This window comes from Anolis sagrei, chromosome 1 (assembly GCF_037176765.1).
Source record: "Anolis sagrei isolate rAnoSag1 chromosome 1, rAnoSag1.mat, whole genome shotgun sequence".
NCBI classification, from domain to species: Eukaryota; Metazoa; Chordata; class Lepidosauria; order Squamata; family Dactyloidae; genus Anolis; species Anolis sagrei.
Genome location: NC_090021.1, coordinates 73,049,781 through 73,069,696, shown reverse-complemented (window position 1 = coordinate 73,069,696; position 19,916 = coordinate 73,049,781). Strand labels below are relative to the sequence as shown.

Sequence of the window (19,916 nt, the reverse complement as noted above, 5' to 3'; positions counted from 1 at the left end):
GCATTGGAGTACTTCATACATTTCTGGAGAGGATACCTCTCAGGAATTTTGTAGTTTCTCTAGAATGACTCTATGGAAACTTCTGGTGGAAATTTAGTTGGATTCACAATTGTCTATGGTTTCCACAGTAGGTTAAGAAATGTAAACTATGTGGACAGGCCTGTAGCCGAAGGGAGGGGGGGGGTTAGGGGTTCAACCCCCCCTTCGAAATTTTTCAGGTTAAAAAAAAACCTGGTTTACTCATGAATTTTAACTAGTTAACCAAATTCCCATTCTAAGTCTATGAGATGCAAAAAATTAAGAGAACTGCAAGCACTATCCCGAACTACTACTCCAGAACTGCAAGCACTATCTCAACCAAATATTGACAATTTATTCACATTGTCATTACTTGCAGCAATAGCCAATTCAGTGAAGCAACCAAGTTGGGGGGGGGGGTGTTGAATGCTCTCATTAAAGAGGCCAGACTTGGTGGAGGTGGTTGACAGGGGCGGAGCTGCAGGCTATTGAAGGCTGCTCTGTCCCCTGATGTGCTCTTTGCTTCAGTGTGAGCTAGGAGGCATGTTTCAACATCCCTGAAATTTTCAAAACCCCCCCCCCCCTGAAATTTTCAACCCTCCCCGAATTTTTTTTCTGGCTATGGCCCTGCCTGTGGATATGGGGGTCATGCTGTAATCTCGTCAACTCATGCTCTAATTTGAAATTCTGATACACTGAAAAGTTACTGAGCACCAGCATTGAGTCACATTGTGCAATAGCTCAACGATAAAATAAGCTGACCTACCCTTTGGAAATAATCCAGAAACTGCTGGAGGTTGAAGAGCAAGTGATGTGTGTGAAAGGTTTATGGCTGAGTGCTACTAAGAACTGAACATTGATTTTTGAAAGAAAAAAAACACAACACAAATTGTTCCACCCCTTCTATGCCTCTCAGTCTCACATTTACCCTCAAGTATTTTTAAAAGGAAACATTCTTTCTAGGGAATGTGTCTGGCATAGCCCTCCATTGGCAGTCCCGTGACTATGGCATTCTCCTCTCTAACTCCAGTCTTTGTGGCAATTATCTGCGTCTTGATTGGAATAATAGTCAAAGGCAGAAGGACAAACTCCAAGAATGAGCCAAGGCAAACAAGTAAGAAAGTGGAGTCTCGTCCATGGGTGGATGATGATTTAAAAGACAGCACTGACCTTCACCCTGAGGAAGAAGGTATGTAAAAAAGTGAAAAGGGTTTGGCATTTGTATGCCTGTGTTTTTCTAGTCTCGGGAGGAAATGAAAAACATGGCCTTTTCAAACATTTTAGGGTGTTGTTGAGGAATTGTAAGTAGTTGGAATCCATCTCTTGAAGTTGACAAGAAAATGAATAACAGTGATGGTGGGGAAGCATAGCATAAATACATTGCTTCAGCGTAACATCAATGCGTGCTTGGCAGAGTTACATTATGTTGTCCCTGTACCGAATATCAACACAGCACAATGTATGTGGATGAATTGCGAAGTTTGTGTCTGTCAAAAGATGCTAAATGCAATAGAAAAAACAATGCATAGAGGCAAAACACTGATTGCATGTGTATTACTGTGCAATGCTCCCACATGTACAACTCTATTTCACTGCCATGAGTTGGATGTGACTGTTGTGCATGTCCCCTAAAAAAAAAATCACTCCACAAGTATAGTACAATTTACACTGATAGATGTTATTAACAAGATCCTGGCTAGTGTGTTTTTGATTTTAAAATATACAGCTCACAGATTCCAAGAGGAGAAAAAATGGGGGTTGGGAAACGTATTTGTTTTGCAAACCTCGTGCTGGTTAGGAGATTCTGAGGCCCCTTCTACACTGCCCAGGATCTGATCCCAGATTATCTGCTTTAAACTGGATTATATGATTCTCCACTGCCAGATAATCTGGGATAAACTGATAAACTGGGATCCAGTCCTGGGATATAGGGGCAGTGTAGAAGGGGCCTGAGAATTGTCCTCAGTATAAGTAACTTTCCCAAGTTCTGGGAAGAACGAAATGGCAATGATAGCTTTCCTATCCATAGTGCCTCCTATATGGACATCTGGTATCTCTAGGTGGTGAAGGGTTTGACTGGCAAAAGAAAGCATGCTGATGAAGGTTAAGCAGTGGTTCTCAACCTGTGGGTCCCCAGGTGTTTTGGCCTACAACTCCCAGAAATCCCAGCCAGTTTACCAGCTGTTAGGATTCCTGGGAAGTGAAGGCCAAAACATCTGGGCACCCACAAGTTGAGAACTACTGGATTAAGGGGAAGGAAGGATGGAGAGCAGAATTATCACCGATGCAAATTTATATTCCATATTGATATTGCAATCCCACAAATATCTATGAAAACAGAGGGTCTTCCACACAGCCATATAACCCATAATATCAAGGCAGATAATCCACTTTCTGCTTTGAACTGGATTATCTGAGTCCACACTGCACTGTGATCCTGTTCAATGTGGATTTTATGTAGCTGTGTGGAAGGAGCCAAAAGTAGCATAGAGTTTAGTGGGTAAATGAGAACAGCTGGCTCTTCATATCCACAGATTCTGCATCCATGGGTCCCATCATCCACAGCTCAAAATATTTTAAAACTTTTGGTATCCTCAGGGAATCCTAGATCAGGAGGACCCACTGTATAGAACTGCATCTGAAACCATATTATGCACAGTAGCTAGCATCTTGTTGCGGCACACATTAAAAAGGTATTTAGTACTGATCAGATGGATTCTGAATCAAGAATAACATTTTATGACCAGCTATAACTGGATTGGGTTTTTCCTACAACTGTTTTTTTTAAGCACAAACGTTTATGCTTTCTGCTTTGAAAAATACCACTAAATCAGTCTAATATATCCTATGAGCATGCCAGATGGAAAATATGTCAGTTTCATACTCCATACAAGTATGCCACATAATGGATGTAAATAGATTCTAAACAGCAATAGTAATTATCCTTGTGTCCAGAACAAAAAGCAAACAAGCAGATTTTGAAATCTGGGAATGTGGCAATGCTAAATAAAACCCTCTTTTTCCAATTCACTTCTCAGGGCCCATCTACATTGCCACATAATCCAAAATATCAAGACAGATAATCCACATTATCTGCTTTGAACTGGATTATATAGCAGTGTAGACTCATATAATCCAGTTCAAAGCAAATAATGTGGATTTTCTGATTTGATAATCTGGATTATATGGCAGTGTAGAAAGGGCTTCAGTTTTTTTATTGAAACAATCCAAATCACAAATATGCTTTTAAAACATTTACCTTTAGATTAAAATAGCTTTTGGAAGGAGAATGTTTTAAAATAAGGTAGTTACCTGAATTTTGTAAGAAACATGTGAAACTGTGTATAACAACAAATCCTATTAAAATCAAGGACTTACAGCCAGGAATGCTATAGAGCAGTGTTTCTCAACCTTCCTAATGCCATGACCCCTTAATACAGTTCCTCATGTTGTGGTGATTCCCCCCAATCATAACATTATTTCTGTTGCTACTTCATAACTGTAATTTTGCTACTGTTATGAATCATAATGTAAATATCTGATATATATGATGTATTTTCATTCACTGGACCAAATTTTGGCACAAATCCCTGATACGCCCACATTTGAATACTGGTGGGGTTGGGGGAGTGGCATTGATTTTCTCATTTGGGAGTTGTAGTTGCTGGGATGTATAGTTCACCTACAATCAAAGAGGATTCTGAACTCCACCAATGATGGAATTGAACCAAACTCGGCACACAGAACTCCCATGACCAACAGGAAATACTGGAAGGGTTTGGTGGGCATTGACCTTGAGTTTTGGAGTTATAGTTCACCTAAATCCAAAGAGCACTGCAGACTCAAACGATGGATCTAGGCCAAACTTGGCAGAAATACTCAATATGTCCAAATGTAAACACTGGTTGAATTTGGAGAAAACAGACCTTGACATTTGGAAGTTGTAGTTGCTGGAATTTATAGCTCACCTACAATCAAACAATAGAACTGGGCCAAACTTACCACATTAACCCCTATGACCAACAGAAAATACTGTGTTTTCTTATAGTCTTTGGCAACCCTTATGACACCCCCTCGTAACCCCCCCCCCCAGGAGTCCCAATCTACAGGTTGAGAAACTCTGCTATAGAATGATGCTGAAGGACCAAGAAATGCCTAAAGATTTTACATTTTGTTGGAAATGGATGAATGAAATGGAGGGTAGTAGTCTGGTAGATATAGGGGTTATATTGTATCTCTAGTTATATGTGCTGTCTACTGAATAGAATAACCTAAAAAGATTTGTATGGCTCTATAGCTATTCCTACTTTGCTACTTATTATGAAAATATAAATTTATTTTTGTGCCTCACTCATTTAAAGTCCTGGATCTCTGCCCAGTCACACACCTGTTAATCTCTAAGGTAATAAAAATGGTTAAACTAATGCTGCTGTGAGAATATGCTCTTTTATGCACATGACTGCAGCAGTTTGTGGACATTAAAATAATGCAGAGCGATATCTTATATGCAGTAAAACTGTGCAACATAAGGTGAATGCATAAAACCAGCTTGCTCAGGACAGGCCCTGGTGCTTTTCCTTGCTCTTGACAGCTACCTGCTTGTGGAGGACAGATTGTCTGATCTTTTTGCTACAGTGGTATCACTGAAGGCATGCAGGAGGTGCAAACCAGACTGGATGATACCATGTGAGAGCATGACAGCAAGATGACTGTCTGTAAAAAAATTGTTTAGTATTTCAGCACAAATCTATTTCTTTTTAATAAAGTAGTTGCTTATTTTGTCAAAAATTGTATTGTCCTACAATCTGGTATGGGAGGAGGTCTGTATGGGGTAATGTCATGGGTTATTGCATTGGGTGACACCAATCCCAGTGATGTCACTGGTTTCCTATAAGGCCTTTTCTCAAGACAGTGTGATTTTCAAGTGCTGGAATCCTGTTGGCTTTCTCCCAACTACAATAAACCTACTGAATCAGTTGCTGAATAGTGTGTCTTCACATTGGTAAATGTTATTAATATGATGGTTCTACTGTCAGAAGACAATAGGATTTAAAATAGAACAAAATCCAAAACCCATAAAGTAACTATAACTTTACTGAATCAACTGAAGAACACAAAATACATCATGCAAGCTTTCAAAACTGTACTGGCTTCTTCACCACCCAAATATATATTTAAAAATCTTACAGGAGAAGAAAAGTTGGTTTGTGTTTTTTTTCGTGTCAGGAGCAATGTGAAAAACTACAGTCTGCAAAGTCGTTTGCCCAGAGGACGCTCGTCCTGTGGGAGGCTTCTCTCATGTCCCCACATGGAAAGCTGGAGCTGACAGATGGGAGCTCACACCACTCCAATTCAAACCGTTGACCTTTCAGTCAGCACTCCTGCTGGCACAAAGGTTTAACCCATTGCACCACCAGGGGCTCCTTGAAAGAAAAGTGAAGATGTTAGAGTCATAGATGTATCAGCAGAGGCAGAGGCCACTCCCTTTCTTGGTCACATGGGAACAAGGAACAAAGGACAATAAAAGCCAGGTAATAAAATTTCAGCTTTATTAGCAACAGCAAAGTAACTTTCCTTGAGACCCAAGCTACCTCTGTCCTGTGCAAGGCTATTGGCCTCTTTCTGAGACAAAGAACAGTAAAATTCCCCAAAAGTCTCTTTTACATTTGCAAAAAAATGTTAGATGTTGTATATGGGAAACTTGCCAATTTTAGGCCAAATTAAAGTGTTGTCTTTGTTGGAGGTTACATCCCAGTTCCTTGGCTCCCTCTTGTTTACCATTCCTTCATATTCAGTATCTTCAAATCCAAGAAGCATAAACATTGCCCATGCAGGAAAAAGATCGCTCCAGCAGATTACACTTCACTTCCTTCTGTAGCTCCCTGCACATACTAGCTGTTGCCAGATACAAGACGCTATTGGACAAGATACCCCTTTTTCCGGTTGATACGGAAGGGAAATAGATGAAACCATGGATGCCAGTCTTCTTGCTTTTTGCTAATTGTGAATGCTCTGTGCCAGGGGAGGGCTGCAAAGCATCCTGTCTCCCTCCTATCACTGAAAGCAAAAAACTCCTGGAGTGGCAACTCACTCTTAAACAAGTTTGCCCTTTCGTTTGCACCACAAAGAGTGTTTTACAAAGCCAAAATTGGATGTCCAGCCACTTCTAATTTCACTTCTTTTTGGAAAGGGGTTAGTATGGGAAGCAACTTGTCCCAGTAACATATGGCTGTCAAGATTGAGTTCTTCTGATCTGTTCAGTGTGACAATGGCATATTTATTGCCATCCCATGCCCTTCTTCCACTAACTGCCTAAACATTCTAACTCTGGGGGTGCATCCAGAGAGTCCCTTTAATGCGGGGGTTCCCATAATTAAAAGAGGGCTATCCAGATGATGTCCCTATGAAACACAAATTAATTTACCACAAACCAGGAAAACCCTGGTTGTGGTGAATTAATTTGTTAGTGGGTTTATTCTGTGCCTTCTTCGAAGGTGCAGGATTAACCCACTACTGCTATCTGGACTGTTCTCTCAAAAGTTCTGGGCATGTGAGAGGAAAGTCCAGCCAGTAGTCCCATGGTTTCCTGGGCTAAATTAGCCCAGAAAACTGCAAGGACACCAACCCACTCCCCCAAAGTCCCCCAAAGCCCCTTTAAAAGTAAAATAATTTACCTGACCTCTTTTAGAGTGGTGCCGGACCTTTCCTGAAAGGTAGAAATGACACGCTAGGAGTGTGTGTGTGTGTGTGTGTGTGTGTGTGAGTGAAGTGATTTTCTTCCTCCTCCCTTTCTCCTATCTTTTAAAAAGGCTTTGGGGGCTTTGTGGAAGGGTGTTAGAGTGTCTGGGTGTTATCCAGGAAAGTACCAGGATAACATCTGGACACCCACCCCAGAAAGCACGTGCTTTCTGGGGTGGGTGTGGAGGGGGACCCAGGAACATTCATGTTTTTTAAATGCAAATGTTCTCAGGTTAAAGAGCAGCGTGGAAGCCCCCTGGGCCTAGCACATTATCAGCTTTGTACTGGAATATATAGCAGTGCGGGCTCAGATAACTCAGTTCAAAGCAGATATTATGGGATTTTCTGCCTTGATATTCTGGGTTATATGGCTGTGTGGAAGGGCCCTAAGCTCACCTCATTATTTCTTCATACTGTACTTCATCCAAAGGAGCTCAAGATGGCATATAATGTTTCCTACTTTATCACAACACTCCGAAAGGGTGGGATAAGCAGCTCTGGTGACCAGCAACACTAGATTTTGTGGACAAAGAAAACAGTTCATATGAACTGAAATTGCCCTGGTATATATTGAATACTCCAAGCACAATACCACACTGGTAATCATGGAATCATGGAATAACCAAATTATGTGTAAAATTCTATGTGAGACACTGAGACAATGAAATAAGAACCTAGGGACAGAAATAATATCCCAAGGGATGGAAATAAAGCAAAGCAATATGTGGTAAATTTACCACCCATATAGTGAGAGAAAAAGTCAAATTGAATTTCTACACCAGTATTCAGATTTGCTTGTTCTCGCAGAGTTAAAGCAAAGGGAGAAAGGAGAGATGCAGCATTCATCTAGAGAAAATAACATGCCTGTGACCCAACTGTCCGTGATATTCCAGTTCACTGAACTGCTTGGGTAGATTCACTAGACTCGCTTATAATGGAATTAGATTACAGACTGGAAAAAATTAAAGTTCCTACATGTGGGTGGTTTTTCTGTCATTTCTGCTTGCAACCAAAATGAGGACTTTTTAAATATCACCACCAGCAAATTTATATTTTACTAAGGAGAAAGAGCACAGCACTTACTGTTTTAGTGTTGCGAATATCACCACCGGAAATACTGGAAGTTTTGTTCTCTTTTAACTCACAAATGTTTCACTCTTATACCATTAAGAAAAAGGTATTTTTTATCATAATGAATCCTAAACAGTAAAGTAGTCAGGGCACCATTTAATAACCACATGAGGGTGATCAGTATTTCAATAATATCATACCCTTTAACTGTCCCAATCTGGCATGAACAGTCCCAATTGATCCTGCCACTCCAGTTCTTCAGCTGCGTTTAATATGTTACAGTCTCTCTGCCCTCTGCCCACTTTCTCACTTTCTCCTTGACTTCCCTCAATTGCGACAAAAATTAAAGTGGAAAAGTACTTTGCATTCAGTTAACTCAACATGGGCAGGGAAGAAAGGTGGGTCAAATCTTACCCTTCCTCAAAGACCCCATCTGCACATATAATGCAGTTTGAAACTGCACTATATGATCAGTTCAGACTCATAGAATGCAGTTCAATGCAGTTAAACTACATAGTAGGAGTCAACACTGACCATATAATGCAGTTTCAATCAGCATTATATTACAATATAATGGGTAATAGTCTAAAACAAAAGCAAACTGCTTCAGCCTCATCTAGCTCATTTGTAATTTCATCAGTAATTCATCAGTAACTTCTGCCATCTTGACCACATTTCGATTGCAACTATGCTATACCCTTTTCATGACAGAGGCATACTCATTCCATATTGGCTTGTGTCAGCATTTGTGCAGATCTAGTTAATGTCTTCTACAAAGAAGCTCTACAAGCATAATTTCGCTATCATGAAAAAATCATGGCCATACACCACGATAATTGCACATGTAGCAACAGAATCTCATGCATGAGCACTCAGAAGTATGTTTCATTGATTTCAGTGGGAGTTATTCCCAGGATAGTAGTCTAAACAATTGATTCAACAGGCTTTGAATGGATAGGAATGCAATCCTTACATAAATATCCTGAAGTAAGTATAATTTACCTTAATGGAACTTACTTCTAGGTGAACGTGCCTAGGATTGTGCTGTCTGTCTCTGTTGAACTCTCTTAGATTTTGCAAAACCAAATATTAAAATGTGAAAGGTTTACATTTTTGTTTATATTGAGTCAAAACACAACAGATAAAAACTGGCCTTTAGGTTTATTAATGGCAGCTCGCACTTATATTATGCCATTGTATATTCCACTGTTTCCCATAAGACATTTCAATTTATTTGCATTAGCTTACACATTAATAAAGATATCTCCCTAATGTTTTACTGATTTTGCAATGACACTAAAAAGAACATTAACAAAGCTGGACGGCTCTCATTGATTTTATGAGTCCAAGGTCAAAATTCTGACTTTCCTAACACAGTTGGCTGTATTAGAAAATGTAACCCTGATAAGATATATTTCTTCATCAAACAAAGACATGTATTTTGGTAACTTTGATTATTTACATTTACAAATATTGTCTTTACCAAATTTGCAAATATTGTCAATGTTCTACCCACTGTCTAGGTACATCTACACTGTAGAATTAATGCAGTTTGACACAACTTTAATTGCCATGGCTGAATGCTATGAGACCTTGGTATTTGTAATTTGCTGAGGCACCAGCACTCTTTGGCAAAGAAGGTGAAAGACCTTGTAAAATAACTCATGATTGCATAGCTTTGTACCATAATAGAGATTCCTTAAAGTGGTGTCAAACTGCATTCATTTTACAGTTCAGATGCACCCTGTATTCTCAAGGCAGAAATTAACTGCATGTGATCAGAGTTCTATAAAAGAATGGTGCTCTCTCTGCTTCCAACCCTTTAATATGAACTTCATCTTCTATGTTTTGCTCCTATCTCTAAACACCTGTGGTGGTAGTGAAATACTGAACATACTAGTATCAAGATATAAGAAGTTTTACAATGCAGATGAGGATGGGGAATTTCTTTTGCTGTCTGTGCCTCTGTTCAGATGATTTCAACTCACCTTCTGTCCCTGTGACAATTGGATTCTGAAAATTTTGGGTTGCCGTGGAAACAAGTATTGGTGATAAAAACTTCCCCAGTGCCATCATCAGTTTTTACCACTCCAGGGGTGACCAATATATTCCTCCAGCTCTGCAAGTTTTTCAAGCAAAGGTGAGAGCACAACTACTCTATGGAGCTCCCATATGGCTAAGCTCTAATAACAATGCCGTTAGATCAGTCCACTCAAAATTCCTGCACAAATTATTTGGTGTCCCAAACTGCGTCCCGTACATACTTCTATGCTTAGAATCCCAGCCAATACTCTATAGAGGCCACTATCTTGCTAAAAATCATAACATTTGGTTATATATTCACTACCAAGCCCCAGTAACTCTTTGACCCAACTCACCTTGAGTGAACTCCACCACTCAAAATGGTGTAAAAAGTCCTGTCAAAGACCTGGGAACTGGGCTATGATAGTGATTTCTTGAATATGTTAACTTTCACTGAGGTCTTTACCCTCATTAAGAAGAGGCTGCTAGAATTAGACTATAAACAACTGCTGATCTTGGTAAATACATCTTGTTCACCTATGAACATGGCAATTCCATTTATACAGGAAAACTCAGCCCTTTATATTACAGGAGAGCTTACATGCTGGCTAGATTTAATATTGTGCCATCTCAGCTCCATAGAGGAAGACTCAATGGTCCATCGAGCAACAAGAGGCTTTGTCCCTGTAGTACAGGACAGCTGGATTCCATCCTACAAATTCTTCTGCACTGCCCACTCTTCCAGGAACAAAGATCTAGCTTGCTACTACAAATTATAGATTCTATGAAAAACCATACAGACCCAGACAAAGTAATTATGCTTTTAAACTGCCAAGATTTTAATCATTGCTTCTCAGTGGCAAGGTTCCTCAATGAAGTCTGTAAATTGAATGTGTAACAAATGTGAAGTTCCCTATTCTATAATTTATACTGTACTTTATAATGTCTTGTTATATATGCCAATAAAGGCTTATTGGATTGGAACTTCCTCATGATAACTCTTCCGGGAGTGAATTTACCTTCTGAGGGGTAGATCTTCTGTCACTTCCTGTTGTCTCGCATCCCATTTGTAACTGGAAGTCAGAAGTTAGTCAGAGAACTGTATGTATATAATAGTGCAATAATAACACTGTGGAACATATTTTTTCTTCCTGGGATATAAAGGTTGTTTCCTAATTGATTCTATCATAAAAATTTTGGAATTTTTTTTATTAAACTGCAAAAACTTTGTTTTTGTGGGACATCCTGCAGCACATTTTGCTATAGTTTTTCAATGAATATCTCATCCTGTCTCAACCAATTCAACATAGTTTGTTGAAGCCACAAAAACAAAGCTTCTGGAGTATAGCATGCTAGGCAGCTTCCAGGACGTGGAGAGGATGGAGCCTGCCAGATCCCATCAGACAACGAACAGCTACTTCTGGTGGGGCTCCATCCTGCCTCCTAGACTTCCCCTGTTCTCATTGACAAGAATGGGAGCAACATGGAGGCAAGCCAGGCAGTGACGCTTTCCCCCATGGTATGGGGAAAGTGCTGATGTGGGGCCTGGGGCGCCTGCTCCAACCAGCCAGAACCCAACTGGCTACCGTCACCCGGAGGACCTTTTCATCAGCCGCCCCAAGACTGTGGAACGACCTGCTGGAAGAATTGACAGCTAAATGAGCTGTCAAGATTTAAAACACATTGGATGATCTCTCTCTTCTGGCAATTTTCAACTTGTGTGTTATGTTTAATTTTTGTTGTTAGAAATATGTTTTAATATGTTTAACATTTTATAAAATGTTTTTAGATGATTATGTGTTTTAGTGATGTTGCAACCAGCCTTGAGCCACAAGGAGGGGTGGGTAAGAAATATTATTATTTATCCCAATATGTTCCAGACATGCTTCTCTCTTTTAACAAAGGGTATCACTTTCCTCTTTGCTTCTGTCCCTTCCCACACAGATGATGGTGAATGGGAAGGATCAGAGGACATCACTCACACTCCCTTTTCGTCTGAGCGCTACTCTGAAGAGGACATGGTTAAGAGATCAAAGGATTTTTATGAACTTCTCAATAAGAGACGATCTGTCAGGTTTATAAGTGATGAGCCTGTTCCAAAGGAGGTCATCGACAATGTCATTAAAACAGCAGGTACATTGGATTCCTTGCGAATTCCTGAACTTTTATTTCTTTATTTAACATACATGTACCCCACACTTCTCACCCTGGAGGGGGCCCAGGGCGGCCTCACAAAGGCAAAATTCAATGCCATATACACATATGCATATTGGTAAACAAACAACTACATCAAAATCAACCCAATTAAAAACACAAACTTTAAAAATCAGTTAAAATCACAAAATCCAAATCATATTCCAGAGCCAATCCAAGTAATCTTTGTGTTATTTGTAGTCTCTTACTATGTTGCTTAGTGACCAAAAGCTTGTTCCCACAGCCATGGCTTTAGTTTTTTCCTGAAGGTCAGAAGGGAGGGGGGCAATCTGATTTCACTAGAGAGTGAGTTCCATAGTTGAGGGGTCATCACTGAGAAGGCTCTATCTGTCATTCCCACCAGTCACGCTTGTAAGGGGGTGGGACAGAGATCGCACCCTGACGATCTTAGCCTCCGAGGTGGATCATAGAAGGAGATATGTTTGAACAGGTGAGCTGGGCCAGAACCATTTAGGGCTTTATAGGCTAAAATCAGGACTTTGAATTGTGCTCAGTAGCAGACTGGCAGCCAATGGTACTGGTGCAGCTGGGGGGTTGTATGCTTCCTGTATGCTGCTCCAGTGAGCAATCTGGCTGCCACCCATTGGACCAATTGAAACTTCTGAACAGTCTTCAAAGGCAATCTCTAGATAAGATGGACTTCTGGGAGTTGAAGTTCAAAACATTTGGAGAACCAAAACATATTATTCAATTGCTACAGTCTAGCAGGGGTAGATTTCCTTACTGCATATACTCATGTATAAAACTAGAAACATACTTAAAAATAAAAATCCACAAAGGTTGGATCAAACTATCCACAGGTCAAGTTCTGTACCTTAACTCTAACTAAAAAATATATCTGACTAGAGTGCTGAAAGATGAAAGCGGGGTCTGTTCCAGGAAAACCATTTTAAAAAGGACTGTCCCTTCTAGTATCTCTGCTGGCCTTTTTGAATTCCTGTTTGGGAAAATGCCAGTAGCTAGGGGTGGGTGACCCCCTGAGGCTTTGCTTGCACTTTCCTATCTCCCTTGATGTATCCACAGGTCATATCAAAATCTGTAATTTTGTCTCCAATTTGTACATGAAGTCATCTTATATACAAGAATATAAAATAATCCTTTGCCATCCCACTTTTTCAACTCTCCCAGTTTTTCCTCCTTCCACTTCCCCCCTTTGTCCTTAAGTGACTTTTGTTGCTGAAATCTGAGTTCAAAGGGTAAAAGTTTGCATTTAATTAGTGCAGCAGGGCCGAGAAGAGGGATGATTTTTGCTTCTCCCGGTAGTCTCAAGGACAAACAACTGCAGCGTCCCCTGACTTGTGTGTTCTTCCTCATTAATAGTTTTTGCAATCTTGTCCACACTCTTGACCTCATATGTCCCACTCTTCGTTTGAGAAATGTTGGAGTTTATATCAAAGGTCAATTTTTGGGTATCCATTCTGGCATATTTTTTTTACTTCAACTGCAAATGTGTCAACCGTACGAGAGTCGAGTCATACTTGTAATAGGAGTAAATTTAATGAAGACATTAATGAGCCAACACTTTGTAATGTAATTCACAACTAGTTTCAGTTATAGTACTCCTTAAAGTGCCATCTCCCAATATTCAACATCAGCACTGCCGAAACTGGTGAGTCCATCAAATGTTTTCATCAACTGAACTCCCATAATCTAGAGCAGCATGGCCCTGGAGGTTATGGGGAATGTAGTCTGGGAGGCACCAGGCTGAGGAAGATTGCATGTATGTTCTCACATTAGATTGATGGGATGCATCATGCAAAAGTGATGTTAGAAGGTGCAAATTGGAGGGTAATGTTGAAACTGGGAAAATGCAGAAACAGAGAATTGCTGCCTTGCTTTCCTTTCATATAGGCCATTGTTTCTCATTACTATGGCAATGCATGGAAAGAATGCTTCCAGACAGCTTAAGAAACAGTGTAGTATGATTGTTTTTGGGGTACACCAAAGAGAGAGAAATTTCATGTGTACAAAAATTAAGACATATAGCCAAAGAAAGTATAATAGATATGTAACTTCAAGCAAAAGAATATGAGGTTGTTATGTGTCACAAAGCTGCTGCATTCCATTATTCTTTGTGGCAGGAACTGGGTTTTCCCTTTGCTGCACGAATCAGTGTGTATATGTGTGTAGGTGGAGTCTAGGGAAGCAGGCTGAAATCTCATGAGTTTCTGAAGGTTGAAGACCTTTTTCTTTTATCCCTTTGCACATCAGCTTACTTTAGTCTGAACATTTCTTTTTATTTCATTGAAGGAACTTCTCCCAGTGGAGCTCATACTGAGCCTTGGACCTTTGTAGTCGTGCAAGATGTAGAAATAAAGCATAAGATCCGGGAGATAATTGAAGAAGAGGAAGAAATAAACTACAAGAAAAGAATGGGAGACAGATGGGTTAATGACTTGAAAAGACTGAGGTACCGATTGCACTGATTGCTCCAGGCTATAATGCTCAAAAGATCGCTATTACTGAATTGTTTGGTGAATTGGCTAAGAACCCCAACATGCATGATCTGCTATAAATATATTGACACCTAGTTCATAATAAACACTTTTATACTGGGAATATATGTTATGTGTAAGGTTTATCTGCTTATGATTCTGTATTTTAGTAATACATTTTATTTATATTCCACTTTATTTCTCTGGAGGGACTCAGAGCAGATTACAGTATGCATGTAAGGAAAACATTCAATGCCATTTTACATGAGCAATGACATAAAATACACAGATATTTATAAATTTTCCATCTCCAGCATCTGGATGTGATGCTCAGCTTCTGGCCATGTGGAGGTGCTCTTGTTCTATTTTCCATGCTGAAGGAGTCTGCTATCTGTAGTGTGTATCTTGAGCAATTCATATCCTGGACACCTTCAAAGCACTAATAATGGCAACAGGTGCATTGGCTAATAAGAGTAAGCAATCAGAATAAAGTAAACTTGACTAGAGCAGATATTGATGAATAGGATTATTTATTCCAAGGGCAAACATGCCATGGCATTAAAATAGTTTTCATCCCTTTAATATCCACTTTTTTCCATTTTTTTTTTTTTGCCAGCATGTCTGCATGACTGCACGGGGCACCCTTTTACCTTCCTGCTGAGGTGGTACCTATTCATCTATTTGCATTGCATGCTTTTGAACTGCTATTATTTATTATTTATTTATTTACTTCATTTGTATACCGCCATTCTCAGCCCTAAGGCGACTCATAGCGGTTTACAACAAGCAAAAACAAGGCGAACAATCAAGGCAAAAATTCAATGCGGCATCAACAAGGTACTTAAAAACAGTTAACACAGAAACAAATTAAACAATTTAACAGTAATAAACATTCAGTGGCGTCTCATAACTAGAATCATGATCCAAACTCGTCCAAACTGCTAGGTAGGCAGAAGCTAGGACTGACAGTTTGGAGCTCACCCCAAACCTGCAGCTTCAAACTGTTGACCCTGTTATGATGTAGGGCATGCAATCTTGGTATTACCATTACAGATTCATAACCTAGAGATATGGGTTGACCACTGCTCCATATTCAGTAACAATTCATAGTCATAGTCTCAGTCCTAGTGGCCACTACCCTGGGCTTTAAAGGAGAGAAAAAGAGGCAGTGTCAGCTGATCTTAATCTCCTTAAAACAACCTTGTTTTAAGATTGTAAGTTTGAAGGCAGGGAACTGGTTGTTGTTGTTGTTGTTGTTCACTTTCTTATAAACTACTATAGAGCATTATATAAAGAATAACAACAATAGCAACTATGATGATGATTACTGTCAAACTAATAATATATCAGAGTGTAAATAAATATAGGTTAACATTGAAAGACATTACAAAACCTTTGGTTGAAATTTCTCCATAGGCAAAGAACTTTGGCTGATCTGCCATATTTTAAAAGAAACTAGCCTACTTAGCTGTATAGATTTAACAAATCCTATTTCCAACACATTGCTTTGCTCTGAAGCTGAGCCAAAAGATCTGAGAGATTGCATTTAACATTAGGATGGGATATAACTATAAAAATATATCCAATCCTGTTTTTGTTGGAGGGAAAATCCCCTCCTATGGCAACTAGCAACAATAAAAGCATAGAAGGAAATGTAATGTGAGTAGTTTGACCCAGACTCTGACTACACACACACACAATACATTTGCCTAGAAAGGTGGCAGATGGCGCTTCTTCACAGCTTTCATTTTGATGGAATAATTCAAACTACTTTCGTTTTTTAAAAAATCAGATGCATTGTTGCATATTGTATTTTTTATATTCTAAGACATATTCATTTCCCCATATAAGCATCTTTAACACTGTGGTCCGTTTGAGAATCACAGGTGTCTTTTTATATATTTAAATAAAAAGTTCTGTCTGTTGGTGGTACTGAAATTTGTGTGTGTGTTACCATCCATGGCATCTTTGAATCAAGGAAAGATGGTATTTTCATATTTTCTTTTCAGTTATTCAGTTTCACATATTCACTTAATGCCTCTGCTCAAGCTATACCATCTTCTTGGAAACATCTTAGCTTGCTCTATTGAAAATAATAGGATGCACTATTATTTGCAGTTTCATGTATCCACATGAAGTCCGGGAATGTGTACCCTGTGGATATAGGGGTCATGTTGTAATATGAGTCAACTGCTTGAATAACTTTGTTTTAAAAATATTTTCCTAGGACTAACTGGATCAAAGAATACTTGGATACAGCTCCCTACTTGATCCTTATTTTCAAGCAGGTGCATGGAATGCTTCCAGATGGAAAAAAGAATACTCATTACTACAATGAGATCAGTGTTTCTATTGCCTGTGGCATTCTCCTCTCTGCACTCCAGGTATGCTTGCAATTTGGGTGTATAAGCAAGAGTAGACCAAGATGAAACATAAATCAATATCTGGCAGTATTCAAAAAAGTAGTTTCTAGGGAACTAGGTGTCTTCCTTACCATGTTTTGATCATGGACTAGCAATAAAGGATAACGAATTGGATTACGACTTTAACTATGAGATGTTCCGGTCTGTATTGGTGGCCCAATACTATGTATGTATATGTATGTATTTTTATATTTTATTTTATATTTTTAAAGTGAATATTGTATTTTTAAATATGTTGTAAACCGCAATGAGTCGCCGCACAGGCTGAGATATTAGCGGTATACAAGTGTACTAAATAAATAATAATAAATAATAAATATAAGCTGTTCTCTAGAAGGAACTATTCCATAAACCCAAGAGATAACTTTAGCACTTTCATACTGGTAAGCATATGGATCAACACAACTGTGATGGCAGAATAACTTGCAGCAGAAACTTTGCTATATCTTTGATGGAATATGCAGGCAACCATGCTACAACTGCTATAAGACGGTAATTCCCATCATCTTCCACAATTGATAGGGATGGCTACAATTGATGGGAGGTGTAGTCTGACAACAGTTGCACAGGCTTATTCCTCACCCTTGCCTTACATAAGAGAAAACGATCAAAAGGAGAACTATACATAATAAGAACAGTGTCTTGTACACAGGTAGGACTCATGTGACTCTTCAGATGTTGAACTTGAAGCTATGATAGTCAATAGTGAGGAAAGAAGACATTCCAATAGTATCTAGCGCAGGCATGAACAAACTTCGGCCCTCCAGGTGTTTTGGACTTCAACTCCCAGAAATCCCAGCCAGCTTTACTGGCTATAATGAATTGTGGGAGTTGAAGTCTAAACACCTGGAGGGCCGAAGTTTGCCCATGCCTGATCTAGAGAATACTTGATTCCATAACTCGTCTTAAAACATCTTAAAGAGAAATAGAATTTATTATGGCATAAACTTTTGTAGAATGCTGTCATGGCTGCTGGAATAATGCATTTTTCATTCCAGATTATCATTATCATTTTAAACATGAACATTGTTAACTTCATGTGCATGTATTCATATTAAAAAAGGATGGAACATGTGATACTAAAGCATAGAGTAAGTGTTAAACAGAAGCAGGACCTTAAAAATATAGATTAGGATTAAAGAACAGTTTGTGATACTACACATTTAAGGTAAGGTGGACATAAAACCTCCCATGCTGCAAATTTCCAGCCAACATATATTCAAATATACAATGGAAATGTGTGGTTCAATATAGTCCAGCCTAAAGTAATATTTGGTGTAATTTATGAAACTTATGAAAACTTAGGCTTTTCAATTATGTTGTCTAGCCAGGTAGTATGTATGTATGTATATGATTTGTGACTGTGTGTGTGTGTGTGCACATGTATATACACACACAGAGATATATATACATACATGCATAGAGAGACCGGGAGGAGGGAGACAGGTAAATGCATTTTAGTATGTATAACGGAAATATGAGATGCCTAGGCACCTCAGAGGTTTATAAAAGTACAGCAAGGAAGGTGAAAGAGATTATTGGTTCACTATTTCCCTATGATTTTAATATTTCTCTCTCTTTTTGTAGAATGTGGGTCTTGTGACAGTAACTACAACTCCCCTGAATTGTGGCCCCCGCCTCAGAGTATTGCTTGGTCGCCCGACAAATGAAAAGCTTCTTATGTTGCTGCCGGTTGGGTACCCCAGTAAAGATGCCACGGTGCCAGATTTAACACGGAAGCCACTCAATGACATCATGGTGGTTGTATAAACATGGGCCAGCTGAGAAAAGTATTCTCAAAGGAGCTCATTTTCCTTGAAAGTATTCATAGGACCCATATAAATATTTCTCAGTATATCCTCTAACCAAACACCTTTAAATTCATGAATGCCTATATCAGACAGAGAATTTAGAGACTTAGTGACATGCCATTGGTTCTGTTCCAGACTTTGGAAAAGTCTAGAGCTTTTGCTCCTCAAATCTCCCAAGCAGCATTAACTGTAATATCTAGGAGATTCTAGGAACTGAAATCCACACACACACACACACACACACACACACACACACACACCTTCTTAAGTTCTCTTAATGTCTTATGATGTTAATTAACTAGGCTGACATGTAGCATACACCACTGTATAGTTGAAGCTAAATGCAGCTCTTCAGAGAAGGTTGTAACATCCCTGAATTAATGCATGACCTATACACCCTTTAGCAACATTGTTTAGTGTGTATTTTGAGCAATCCATATCCTTGACACCTTCAAAGCACTAATAATGGCAACAGGTGCATTGGCTAATAAGAGTAAGCAATCAGAATAAAGTAAACTTGACTAGAGCAGATATTGATGAATAGGATTATTTATTCCAAGGGCAAACATGCCATGGCATTAAAATAGTCTTTGTCACTTTAATTTCCACACTCTGTTCTGGTTGATATAATGACTCTTTCTCTATATCTGGATGTTTTTTTTTTTATTTGAATTGTGTTTATGTGGTAAAATAGTACAGTTAGCTCCTTGTTATGTATGGCACTATCTCTAAATATAAATATTGATTTATATTTGTTTGGTGAATCACTTTCTCTGCCTTACATTCTGAATAGGGTTGAATATTTTCAGTTTACTAGTATCACTATGTGGTTTCAAAGAGTATGAAACTGAAGTATGGAAGTATAGATCTTTTTTCTCAATATTTCCCCCTTTAACTATCTTGGTTTGGCATCAACAGTCCTGATTAATCTTCTCTCATCTTTTTCCAGATGTTTTTAAAGTATCGCAATCTCTTTAGTCCTCCCAATTTCTTCCTTTTGGCTTCTCCCAATTTCGTTTGCTAGAAACTGAGATCAAAGTGCAACAGCACCTCAATAAACATTACTAAATAGTAACAACAAACTTTTTAGAAAAAGAAAAAAATGTTCTGAAGATTGGTGGGAGGAAAGGCACAAAATCTCCCAAAATGGCTCTGGAAATCATTTTTAGATTTGAGTGTATAGT

General features: G+C 38.9%; 1 protein-coding gene across 2 annotated transcripts; it reads left to right on the top strand.

Annotated features, from left to right (window-relative positions):
* The first annotated feature begins 855 nt into the window (after positions 1–855).
* IYD (iodotyrosine deiodinase) lies at positions 856–19,478 on the top strand. Of its 2 annotated transcripts, XM_060753553.2 has the most exons (5): positions 856–1,207; positions 11,794–11,982; positions 14,314–14,473; positions 16,726–16,882; positions 18,509–19,478. In XM_060753553.2, the coding sequence occupies exons 1-5, from the start codon at positions 1,024–1,026 to the stop codon at positions 18,689–18,691; spliced, it is 873 nt and encodes a 290-aa protein (XP_060609536.2). In that variant the 5' UTR covers positions 856–1,023; the 3' UTR covers positions 18,692–19,478. The 2 variants fall into 2 exon arrangements, with proteins under 2 accessions (XP_060609536.2, XP_060609537.2); XM_060753554.2 differs by lacking the exon at positions 856–1,207 and having other exon boundaries at positions 11,794–11,923.
* The last annotated feature ends 438 nt before the right edge of the window (positions 19,479–19,916 follow it).